Below are 12645 nucleotides of genomic sequence, written 5' to 3' on the forward strand. Positions count from 1 at the left end.
GTATAAAATGACATTTTTGTTTAATAAAATGATACTTTTACCTGATAAAATGATAATCTAAGCGGATAAAATGACAGTAACCTTATAAAAATGATAGTTTAGCTGAAGAAATTGCATATAAGCTGATAAAATGATATTTTAACGTGACAAAATGACATAAAACTGATAAAATGATAGTTTTGCCGGATAGAATGATACTTTCAGCCGATAGAATGATAGTTTTGCCGGGTAGAATGATACTTTCAACCGATAGAATGATAGGTATTTTTGGTGTATAAAATGACATTTTTGTTTAATAAAATGATACTTTTACCTGATAAAATGATAATCTAAGCGGATAAAATGACAGTAACCTTATAAAAATGATACTCTGAGATGATAAAATGATATGTTTACTGCTTTGTAGGTTTGTGTATTATGTATTGTGCCGATTATATTAGGTTTATTGCATAGAATGATAGTTTTGCCGGATAGAATGATACTCTGAGTTGATAAAATGATACTTTTGACTGACTGATAAAATGATAAAATGATAGGTTTATTGCATAGAATGATAGTTTTGTCGGATAGAATGATACTCTGAATTGATAAAATGATACTTTTGACTGACTGATAAAATGATATATGTTAGGTTTATTGCATAGAATGATAGTTTTGCCGGATAGAATGATACTCTGAGTTGATAAAATGATATATGTTAGGTTTATTGCATAGAATGATAGTTTGCCGGACAAAATGATACTCTGAGTTGATAAAATGATACTTTTAACTGACTGATAAAATGATAAAATGAGCGAAATTCAGAAATTAAATGAGCGAAATTTGGATACGTAAATTTTATCATGAGCGAAATGACATATTTACCCCCGCGCTTTTTTTTATGAAGTAAATCTAAGTTTGAATCTAGACCACGTGATTTTAAAAATGTGTGGTCCAAATTTAGTGATAAAATACAAATTCATATATTGTACAAACTTCAAACTTTTCAACACAGTGTCAACAAAACGTCAACACTAGAGATGTCAAGTGGGCCGTGCTGGCCCAGCCCGGCCCGGGCCCGCTAAGGCCCACCTATATTGAGGCTCAGCCCGACCCAGGCCCATGTCTAAGGTGGGCTGGGCTGGGCTGGGCTTTTTCTAATTTTGCTAAGCCCGGGCCGAGCTGGGCCGGGCCAGACTGGGCTTTGTTTAAATATTTTATAGATATCTTAAATGTATTATATGCAAAATTAACATATAAATTGTATTTTCATATATCATTAACTAAATCTAAACTTAATAATGTGTTTAAGTTCATTTATTGACTTTGTATCAACAATATTTTTCATGTTCTTTATTCTATCTAAAAGTAAGTATATAACTAAAGGAATAACTAATATTGTTAGTTTTGTTAGTAGATGATGACATATGGGTTGATGTTGTACTTTTAAAGCTATAAGTATATGAACTAACTAACAAATTTAAAGAATTCTATCAGTATCATCATATATTAAGGTTTGAATACGTAATATTCTTAAAGTTAAACTTCATAATCATCTTTTTTACATTTGGATAAAAAAATTTATAAAAAAAATTAGATGTAATCAAGATTGAATGTTCCATTCATGAATTGGTTGGAAACTTATATTGATATTAAACTATTACTGTTTGAGTCCATTCGGAGACATCCAAAATATTGGAATGATATAGAAAAAATTAGCATGTCTCGTGCACAAGATGACATACATAAATAGAGAAATATACTATTATTAATTATTAATCACCTAATTACATTAAAAGAAACTAATTATAGAAGGTGCGCCTTTGATGGTCCTGGGCCTGGGTTGGGCTTCAGATGGTCTTGGGTCTGGGTTGGGCTTCAGATGGTCTTGGGCCTGGGTTTACAAAATGGCCTAATTGGAGCCCATCTCAACTGATGAGCCGAGCCCAGACCCTATTCATTTCACTGGTGGGTCGGGCCTGGGCCGAGCTTAACCGGGTTGGCCCGACCCAGTTGACAACTCTAGTTAGAGCATCCGCAATAGTTAACGGACAAGCAATAGCCCAGCCATAGCCCAGCCACAAACTCCTCTGCCACATCAGCAGCACTAAATTCCTCCTGCCACATCAGCAGGAGAAGCAACTGGACAAGCAATAGCCCAACCATAGCCTTGCCACATCATCAGCACTAAAAACAAATAATTAAACAATTACACAAAATATAGAATTAAATTTACGACACATATACCGGAAAATTTGATAATAATATTAAAAGTTTAAAAAGTACATTAATTAAAAAAAAGTCAAATAAAAAAATTACATTACTTAAAAAAAACTCCTAATCCACGCACGAGCCCCCCGCCTCCGCCGCCGCCTCACTCCTCGCCGTCGTCGCCACTATCCGCGACCCCCAAATTTGCGGCATCTGAGCCCGCATCAGAGCCCCCCACCTGTGCCGCGCCGGGATTCAAATCATCTCGCATACTCACGAGCACAGCGTGAAAAAAACTCTTCTCCTCGGGGTCAGTTGCATTCTTCCATTGATCTATGATCTTGATCATCTGAGCCCGCGCTTGTTGACGCGCTAAGAAGACGAGTTTATCTGTCGAGCTGTCAACAAGGGGAGATGACGACTGGACCTCATGTGACCTCTGGCGAGGGCGTTGCGCCCGCCTTTGACCAACCGGGCGAGTGCGGCGAGTAAACGCGGGAGGGGACGAGGTCTCCTGAGCATCTTCGGGGAGGCCGTGGGAACTGCCGCTGCTACCGCCGGCGTAATCACCTGAATAGTTCAGGCACTGTTTCTTCGGCCAGCCCGCATCGACACCTGCCTGAAACTTATCGGAATCCATTAGGACCTCGTAGCAGTTCCAGTAGGTGAAGTCCTTGTAAAGCCCCGGCACGGGGAACTCTTTCTCCGCCTCCCTCGTGCAGTCCTCATCAGTTTGGCCGCTGGACTTCATTCGGAGGGCGTTGCTGGACAACCCCGAAAATCGGGAGACCCCAGACCTGATTCGGTCCCACGCCTTCCGGCACTCCTCCCCGCTGCGTATCCTCCCCTCCGGGCAAAATGCCTTAGAAGCGAGGGGGTCATCGCAAACATTGACCCACGCCTTGGACAGCGCGACGTTCTCCGCGTCTGTCCACTTCCTCCGTACCTCCGGCTGCGACGACTCGCCGACCACCTTCTTCCCCTTCTTCTTCTTGGGCGCGCCCCGACCCCGCCCCACGGGAGTGTCCGATGCCCCGAGATCTATACCCAACTCCTCTAAGGAGAAGGTCTCAATCCCCTGGAACTGTGTCTCCGCTGGGGTCGATGTGTGCGAAGAAGCAGTACCAAAATCAAAGCTGGGGCGATAGACGTCAGAGCCCCCCGGCATCCTCTGCACCCCGGGGGTACCCGGCGTCCCCTGCATCCCCGGGTACCCCGGCGTCATATGTATCCCGGGTGCCCACCCCGGCATCATTGGCATCCCGGGTTGCATCCCCGGTACCCCCTGCATCGCAGGACCCCCCGGCAACCCATGCCATCTCGGCATACCACCCCCAGATGCCATCCCGGGCATCATCTGCTGCCAATGGTACATGTTGTTGTAGTACCCGGGCATCTGACTCCATCCACCTCCCACGGGCTCGTCCCTGAAGTTGGCTCGTTGTTGAGATCCATTTCCCGTTGTTGCTCTTGTACAGAAAATAAGATAGAGAGAGTACTCGTTAAAACAAGTGGTGCGGATGAAAATGACTTGCAAATCGCGTATATATAGAGTTTCGAAAATAAAAAAAATTTAAATAACAATCTGTTCGCCGGTCGCTCGCCGATCGGGATGCTGCAATAGCGGCGAGCGGATTAGCGAGCGACCGGGAATCGGCATGCGCTCGCCGAAATTCTCGTCGATTTGGCGCTCGCCGATTGCAATAGTTCGGCGAGCACACCGGCGAGCGCCAAATATCGGCGAGCTGGTCGCTCGCCTATTATTGGAGATGCTCTTAACACAGTGTCAATACAATGCCAACACAATATCAACACGGTATCAACCATTGACACTGTGTTGATATTTTCTGTTGCTATTATTTTGTAATCTGTTGACATTTTTTAACGGTCCAGTCGAGTTTGTACGATATTTAGAGTTTGCATTTGATTATAATCCTATCTTTTTATATATATTTTTTGTTGGATATTGATTTTTTATATAGACAAAATTAATACTCCATCAGTAAAAAAAGACTAATTTTACAATTTTGAGTCATCCATCAAAATTAAAGCAATTTTAAATAAGAAACGTTTTCAACAACAAATAATGTGGATCCCATAATCCACCAATAGTATTTTCACCACTTTTTTCTCCTCTCCCTCTTTGGTACAGTCTTACTTTATGAATTACACTTAAAACTTATACTATCATTTATATAGTAATCTATTTTTTTGTAGATGAAGAGTCAAGAGAGTACGATAGTTACTTACTTCCCCCTCTCAACTAAGTTGAGCCAAAGCTTTTGAGCACAGAATATTAAGAAACTGTGTTGAAAAGTTTAATAAAAGAATAAGAAGAAGAGCTCTGCGTCCAAGATGTTCAACAACAATGACGTGATTTCGCTGTTGAACGGCCTCACAGCCTCTGGCCGAAGGGGGTAACATGTGGGAGGAGAAGATCTAGAGTTTGAAGAGGAATTATAGCCCAGTTCGAAGAAGGCTTGGGCGAATGGGGCCCGGATTGATTTGGCTGATGCTCACAAATCGGTTGTGTCTGAGTTGTCGAAGACGCTTGGGGGAGATAAGAATGATGTTGTGTTGGGATGTCAGTGCAGCCCGCAATCCGTGGGCTGACATCGTTTTAACAGTATAACTCGTATGGAATATCCCCACTATAATTTGATAAGTTGAACATTGTAAGTGAAATACTAATTAAAATTAGACCAGCCCAAGGTTTCCTGAACCGGCGGTTAAAACCGAAACCGTCGATACGGTTCCGAACTGAAACCGTCGATTTTTGAACCGTGGTTCGGTTCAGGTTCAAAAAATTTCGAACCGAAACCGTGCCGGAACCGCCGGTTCTCGGCGGTTCCTAACCGTAACCGCAAAAAAACTGCCGGATAACCGTGAAACCAAGCCGGAACCTCAAAAAACCGACGGTTCAGAACCGTGAAAAACCGTAAAAAATCACTGGTTCGGAACCGAAACCGAAGCCGGCGGTTTTGGAACCGGAACCGTAACCGCGAAACACCCTCGCGGTTTGGTTCCGGTTCGGCAATTTTTTCAAAACCGGAACCGGAAGCGTGGGCACCTGTAATTAAAATAGTGTATGATATGGAATAGTAGTGATTTTTAGAGTAGTAGTAGCAGTTAGTAGTACCAATTTAATTTCGGTGACCTTTTCCGAGAGAGGGCGAAAAGGCATTTTTGCAAACTCACTTACAAATCATCTTCCCACCATAAAACTTGGCTTGAGCTCGAGGTGAAAGTACTTTCCACAGCAGCAATGGAGTTCAGTGTAAGCGGTACTGCGCTCAAAACCTTCGCTCGCTCCATCACCTGCCTCGCCCGCATCGGCAACGAGCTCGTTCTCCAGTCCTCTTCTTCTCAGGTGCCCCTTTTTATGTTTCTTCTCCATTATTTATTCAATGAATTGTTAGCTTTTCTCGCTGCGACTCACGAGGCCTAAATCCGGCATAACGCTCTCACATCGTCGGAAATATACAAGTTCTGAATTTAGCAGATATCATAATATTTAATTTGCTAGTTCAAATTGGTGTGCTTGAAAATGATTAGGGTTGGAAGTTTTTTCTTTCAGCCAGAGTCGATAATCAGTGTTTGGTGTCTAGTAATTGAAAGGTTTAGTCTATAGAGTTAGAATTTGGCTGGCTGGATTTTTTTTTGTCGATTACGGTTCATCGAGCCTGATTAGAGGATCGGAATAAAATAAGAGAACAAGGGTTTGAGTTATAAAACAATGCTGATTTTGTTGCAGCAAAAAGATGGAGATCCTTTTGTTCTGCTTTCCATTTCTTTTTCCTGGATAATTGTTACTATAATTTATTCTCATTTGATGTATAAGAAATAGAAATAGTTGGATTTGGGAGAAAAGGTGACCTTTTATTTCTTATTATTCTGAGTTTATGCATTCGCAGCTCTGTCTTCATACTCTCAACTCATCAAGGTCGGCTTATCAATCCATAACATTCAAACCGGATTTCTTTGATGTGTTCTCAGTATCTGGGTCCCAAGTTCAATGCAGCGTACTTCTGAAGGTATATATCATCTTCCTCATTACAATTTCTGTTATCAAGGATTTATTTGATCATATGTCTAGGATAAAGCCGTGCTGTTACTTTTTTTGCAGGCTATCTGCTCAGTGTTAAGAACACCAGTGGCTAGTATAGATCATTTAACCGTACAACTGGCTGATTCTGATGCATCAAAAGTGCAGTGGGCTTTGGACTGTTCTAATGGTACAAAAACAATATCTGCATCATTTTTGTAACATATTAAACTCTTGCTACGTATCTATGAAGAGGCATATGCCAATTTGAAATTTATGAAATTCTAGATAGCATCAGGGCAAAAACATGCATACGAGGATGAAACCATCTATGTGTATGAAAACAAAAATGAATTTATATATTTACAGAACATTGCTGGAAATTTTATGTATCTTTCAAATTTCTCACATTTCCCCAATATTTGCTTGATGTTCATACTGCACACTGATAGATCTCATATAGATACATACCTAGATATTGGTGGAAATGTTTTCATCCCCAATATAATTGTTGGTGATACCCAAAAGTGAAAATACTGGAGAAATTTCTGGATCATTTCATCCTTGCTTGCAGATAGCTTTTTGGTGACATCAATTCGATAAAATTGCTAGTTAACAGAAAATATTTTTCATCATGATTGACTTGATTTCTGCTATGTAGTCTTTCAATGCTGGCTACTAATAGTAAACGAGTCAAGTAAAATTTAGAGGGTGTTAATCTCTCTTGCATGGACTGGTACTCCATTATATATTAGTCATCTAATTATAACATCATTGAATCTAATCTTACATTTTACTGCACTTGAAATGTTATTATTAATATTTATGATTGACTTGCTGCCAGTGTTGTCAAAATGTCGTTCGGGTCGCTCGGGTCGCCCGGGTCGCCTGGGTCAAGACCATCACCTCCCCAACATGGGTGGGTCGATCGAGATACAGGGTCGCCGCTGGGTCGGCTGGGTCGCCTGGGCGAGTGAGTCGCCTGGGGCGCCCTAAACACATGCTATCTCTGATTTTCTCAAATCTCTCACATGTTTTCTGACTCTCTCAATCACAATTCTCTATATATATGCATGCACCACATCAAACTTTTCAAACCTACTTTCTACACTTTAGAATTCGGCCTCTTCACTCCTAAACAAATAAACAATTCAAAGATCTGTTGCTGCCACCCTTCATATATTCCTTTGTTTTGATATTTTCAGACAATGGTTTCAATTATTTATTGTGTTATGACTTATGAATTGTTTTGATATTTTGATCATTTCTATTTTCCATTTTATCTCTATTCACATGAATTGCGTCTAAATTTATATTATTTGATATATTATAAACATTAGAGCAATATATTTATTTTATTTAATATTAAAAGGCAAAAAAATTAACCTAGCTTTGTGGGTCTCTCGACCCCGTCGACTCGTGGACCTGCTACCCGAATTTTCACCCCATCGACCCGGTGCGCCCCGCGACCCTAACAACACTGCTTGCTGCTTGTCTTCTTGGGACTATTGAAGAATTTAAAATGACACAACATTTTTGCAAAGGCTCTACATTGAATGCACTTGGTAAAATGTTGATGCTTCTGTAAAATCTGCAATTTTGCCGGTGAACAATTGACAACTTTTGGTATGAATAGAGAGTGCATATTAGTTTCTAAAACATGTCCCATATTTGATTAGAAAAGGGTATGGTATCCACCCTTGTGCATCCGAAGCCTTCTGTACAAGTACAACTTTCTATTTATTCCTCCATTAGTTAAAGGTAGCAATATTTGACATGTCAAATTGACTCATCCATTTAATTTAGTTCCCCATTCTTACTCTGCTTATAGGGATGAAAAAAACATATTGGATTACTTGCAATATCGAACCTGATATACAACATCTATCACTTGATCGAAGAAAACTTCCTAGCAGTTTTGTAGTTAGGCCACGTGATCTCAACAGGTTACTGGCTAATTTCCAATCAACCCTTCAAGAGATTACAATGATCTCAACACAACAATCTGTTTTGCCTGTTGATGCTACTGATCAGATTGGGGGGAAAGCTGTTGAGTTTAGAAGCTACATTGATCCAACTAAAGGTAAACCAAGCAATTTTGTCACACTTATATGTTCTCCTATAGCAAAATCTTGATGCATCTAAAATTAAACTCCAGCTTCTTGATTTCAGAAAATGATTCATCACTACATACTCAGCTGTGGATAGATCCTGCAGAAGAGTTTGTGCAGTATACTCATACTCGTGATCCTGTAGACGTAACATTTGGAGTGAGAGAGCTGAAGGTGATGGAACTATATGGAAACTTACATTCTGTTTTTTACTGTGGTTTCTTGAGTGAGATGATCTTAGTAAAATTACATCCTTCTACAATCATTCTCTTATTCAGACATTATCATTCAACTACTGACCTTCACACATGCTTTTGCTGTACAACTCCATTACAAATTAAAGTTTCTACAATCCTTCTATGAACATTCCCTTATTCAGACATTATCATTCAACTACTGACCTTCACACATGCTTTTGCTGTACAACTCCATTAAAAAATAAAGTTTCTACAATGGGCAATAATTATTTTCTGTTGTCTTATTTAATCAGGTAGGAGTACTTTTTTAAATTTCATTTTCTAAATAATGTTTGGCACTACACTCATTTATTTTTTTATCTTTCTCTTGTGCCAGGCATTTCTTTCATTCTGTGAGGGATGTGAAGTTGATATACATTTATATTTTGACAAAGCTGGAGAGTAAGAGTCTCTTCTGCCAGTGCTCATTATTTAATACTAAGACCTTCCTTTTTCTTATTGATGTTTAATTTAAGCTCACTTCTGTTTGGGATGTATAGATTCATCCAAAAGATGGATGACTTCTGACTGGCTTAATTTTGGCCCAAATGCATGCCCTCAATTATTAAGAAGTTTATTTTTTACTATATAAAACATCTTAGGTAGTAAGATTATGGACTAAAGATGTTAAAAAATGCACTATTAGCCACTTCACACGTCTTGCAAAAAATACCTCTGCTGCATCTGCATGCTCTCTGCAGCTAACATCAGTTCCCACACCTGTTGGCATTTTAAATTTGGTTATGAACTATGAATGCTATCTTGTTAAATATAAAATTGATTGTTTGAGGAACAGGCCAATCCTAATGGCGCCCAAATTTGGCGTAGACGACGGCTCATTTTCAAACTTTGATGCTACCCTAGTACTTGCTACAATGCTTGTATCACAACTCAGTGGTGGGAATTCCTCTGAGCCTGCAGCAGCAACGGCAGCACAGCAGGGAACAAAAGGAAACACTACTGAGCACCCATCTGATCATACCAGAATTTGGTCCGAACTCTCCGGTCAGTTCTGAGTTGAGGTAGTGTTATAGAATTTAAAACATACACGTTCTTCATAGATGCATCCACATGCAGGAAGTGCTGTAAGATATGGAAATGCTGCTCACGATCCGCTTGTCCCTGGGGAAAGAAATCAAAACACCAATGAGCAGACCACAATCCAGAGGATTGGTGCGATGAATATATCTAGAGATAAGAATGCTGATGGAGTTCCCGTTAACGGCAAGGAGTATCCTTCAGCTTTATTAGCTACTAGAATCTTATTGCTATCTTACCTGATTAATCATATGGCACTTAGATTTCATGCTCATTTTCTATGATATGGGGTTGAAATAGTTGGTAGAGTCTAGCATTTTCCCTTGTTGGATGCTGGTTGTGGTGTGAAGTAAGTTGTTTATTGAGATTGGTTTCCAAATGCTTACTTTGTGATACATTTTCATCTCTTATGCATCCCACTCTGAGGTTAATAGGTAGCCCACTATATGTGTATATAAAATTTATAAGATGCAATCACGTGATTCATCCTCTCATGTCCATGATTTCTAGAGTGTTTGCTATTAATATTTCTTGACAAAAATGTATAGCTTCCATCCAGCAGAAACTGATGATACCAGACGGCCTGAAGGTTCATCTAAATATGCAGATCATTCTCATTCATTTTTTTCGTTTCTGGTTAAGTATCATTTTATAATTGTTCTGTAGAGAATAATGGGCGTGCCCCCTCACATCACCATCCAAGCAACTGGATAGATGCAGACGAGGATGATGATGAAGGGGATGATTCAGAGCTGTGTGTGCAGTCAACACCCCCATACTCATGAAGTGTGTGGCTAATTCAAAATTGCCCTTTCATGCTCAATTGTAAGTCAAGTCTCTGACTCCCAATTCTTCAAATCGTGCTCCTAATTGATCTTAATGTTCTCAAAATCAGGTCAATACAGTATGTACAATAAAACATGGAAAAATCATAGATCTATATATGTGATTTTCCTGTGTTAGTTTTTAAGGACCAACACAACATTTTCTTTTTTTATTTCCTTTCCTACTTTATTTTCAGTTCATTTAATTAATTAAACATTTTTTTTTGAATTTCTGTACTGAAAAATGTCTCAACTACATTGGAGTATTTATCTTGACAATTGCTCTTTGTCAACTGGAATAGTGAAAGTTGCCTCTTTATCAACTGGAATAAAAGATTTGAAATTTGAATCTCACTCACACACCACACATGTAAAATCTTGTAAGTGGATCTTGTCATATTCATTTTTCAAGTGATTAATCCATAACTCATGTAATACAAAAACCACATCAGCTTATCATAGTTAGTATATATGTAAAACTAGTATCAACACCGTGCGTTGCATGCACGACTCATTGATTTTTCTTTGAAGCTAAAATTCAAGAAAACTTGAAACAGAATTTGTACACAGTTACCTTTTTTTCGTAATAATTGAAACTCCTAGTTTTGGATTCCTTCCCAATTGATGAATAATTGTAAAACGACAAACAATTGAAACATAATGAATAGCATAAAAATAGCATAATGTATTTCTTTGATTTTCATATACTCCTTATTTATCCAACAGTTGTTAGTGTGCAATTTATATTGTATAAATTATTTAAAACTAATTTATTTTTAATTCTTATTGTATAACAATAAATTAAAATATTAAAATTGTGAAAATTTGGTAAGAACTTTTTATGTATGCGCAAACTTATTTTCAAGAATTACTATAAAATAAAATTGTGAAAGGGTTGGAATCGGACTCCTTAAAATATTTATGAGTAATTTACTTTTTGCAGATTTTGTTTGCAAAAAAATAAAAGATGATATTTTATAAAGACTAAAACGGAGATCTAAATTGAAACTTAGCACAGTTTCTAAAAAACTAAATCCAAAATAACTGAAATATCATGAATTTGTTAAAAAAGAATGATAATTAATAGTACGTATTATAATATTATTCTCTTTTCACCTAGTCCTTATTGTTAGCAACAACATAATGAATAGCATAAAAAAATATAGTACTATCAAAAAAAGAAAGATAAGACAATGTAATATAAAATATCATAATTAAGAACACAAATAATAATAATAATAATAATAATAATAATAATAATAATAATAATAATAATAATAATTGGCGTGCGCGATTGAGAGCTTTTGCGTGGTTCAAGCTATATGGAAAAGATAATTGAACCGGATGGATCAGTTAGCAAATGTCGTTGCCACTTGATCAAGGCGTTCGCGCTCTCGCTCACCAGCCAATGTAATTTATATAACTCCCAATTTTGCACTACTTTAACAGTAAAGCGGCAAGTTCGGGGTCAATCCCACAGAGAAGCGAGTGTATCGAGTGTGTGCGTAGTGAATAGGGTTCGTCCGCTGCCACGCTTTAATTTTAGGGAGTTTTAACTACTGAGTTTACACTAGGCACAAAGTAAACTGTCTACTGGACCAAGTCACTGATTACTACTGGATCAAGTAAACGACAGACTAAAAATAAGAACTCAACTAACTAAGCATGCTACGAGAAACATGAAACACCTTCCCACTCAACATGATTAAACACTTGGTTAAAGATTAAAAAGCTAATCGGAACTTGAAAACAGTAAACACGAGAACGAAAATAAAACAACTCGATTTTATACTGAAAACTCAGAACAGTACAGCGAACATGCGGAATGTGAAAAGATCGAAACTTTAGCTATAATACGAAATTAAACTAAGCTAACACTTCGGAGAATAAAGCAAGTAAAACCGAGAAGTCCTCGGCGGGAAACTTGAGATAACGCCGACAGATATCGAGGATTCTGTAGCGCTTCCTTCGATCGCCCTCTCTAACTAAACATTTTCTCTATTTAAACTATCTCTGGAACTGAGCTAAACTAAACTACACTAAACTAAGCTGAAGACGGAAGAAAATGGTAAAAGGGCTTCCGACTCTCATCATTGTGGTGGCACATCCTCTATTTATAAGCTCGGCAACGACCTCCAGCTGGATAACGATCTTGACAGAAAATATTCGCTCACGCTGTGGACGAGCGACTCATCGATTGC

General features: G+C 38.6%; 1 protein-coding gene and 1 non-coding gene across 2 annotated transcripts; both read left to right on the top strand.

Annotated features, from left to right (window-relative positions):
• The first annotated feature begins 1650 nt into the window (after positions 1 to 1650).
• Positions 1651 to 1751, top strand: LOC121758496. The gene has a single exon (XR_006041487.1). It is a non-coding gene; the product is annotated as a U6 spliceosomal RNA (small nuclear RNA).
• A 3574-nt stretch (positions 1752 to 5325) lies between these two features.
• LOC121751448 (cell cycle checkpoint control protein RAD9A-like) lies at positions 5326 to 10617 on the top strand. The gene is made up of 10 exons (XM_042146201.1): positions 5326 to 5560; positions 6105 to 6224; positions 6317 to 6425; positions 8067 to 8318; positions 8408 to 8520; positions 8920 to 8984; positions 9379 to 9587; positions 9660 to 9813; positions 10169 to 10209; positions 10287 to 10617. The coding sequence occupies exons 1-10, from the start codon at positions 5456 to 5458 to the stop codon at positions 10403 to 10405; spliced, it is 1287 nt and encodes a 428-aa protein (XP_042002135.1). The 5' UTR covers positions 5326 to 5455; the 3' UTR covers positions 10406 to 10617.
• Positions 10618 to 12645: the final 2028 nt, after the last annotated feature.

Source organism: Salvia splendens, chromosome 1 (assembly GCF_004379255.2).
Source record: "Salvia splendens isolate huo1 chromosome 1, SspV2, whole genome shotgun sequence".
NCBI classification, from domain to species: Eukaryota; Viridiplantae; Streptophyta; class Magnoliopsida; order Lamiales; family Lamiaceae; genus Salvia; species Salvia splendens.

What these genes read in the sequence shown, in the direction of transcription:
- LOC121751448 (XM_042146201.1), top strand. Translation starts at nt 5,456, where the DNA reads ATGGAGTTCAGTGTAAGCGGTACTGCGCTCAAAACCTTCGCTCGCTCC. An exon ending in TCCAGTCCTCTTCTTCTCAG is followed by an intron (nt 5,561 to 6,104) that starts GTGCCCCTTTTT and finishes ATGCATTCGCAG; the next exon opens with CTCTGTCTTCATACTCTCAA. An exon ending in TGATACCAGACGGCCTGAAG is followed by an intron (nt 10,210 to 10,286) that starts GTTCATCTAAAT and finishes ATTGTTCTGTAG; the next exon opens with AGAATAATGGGCGTGCCCCC.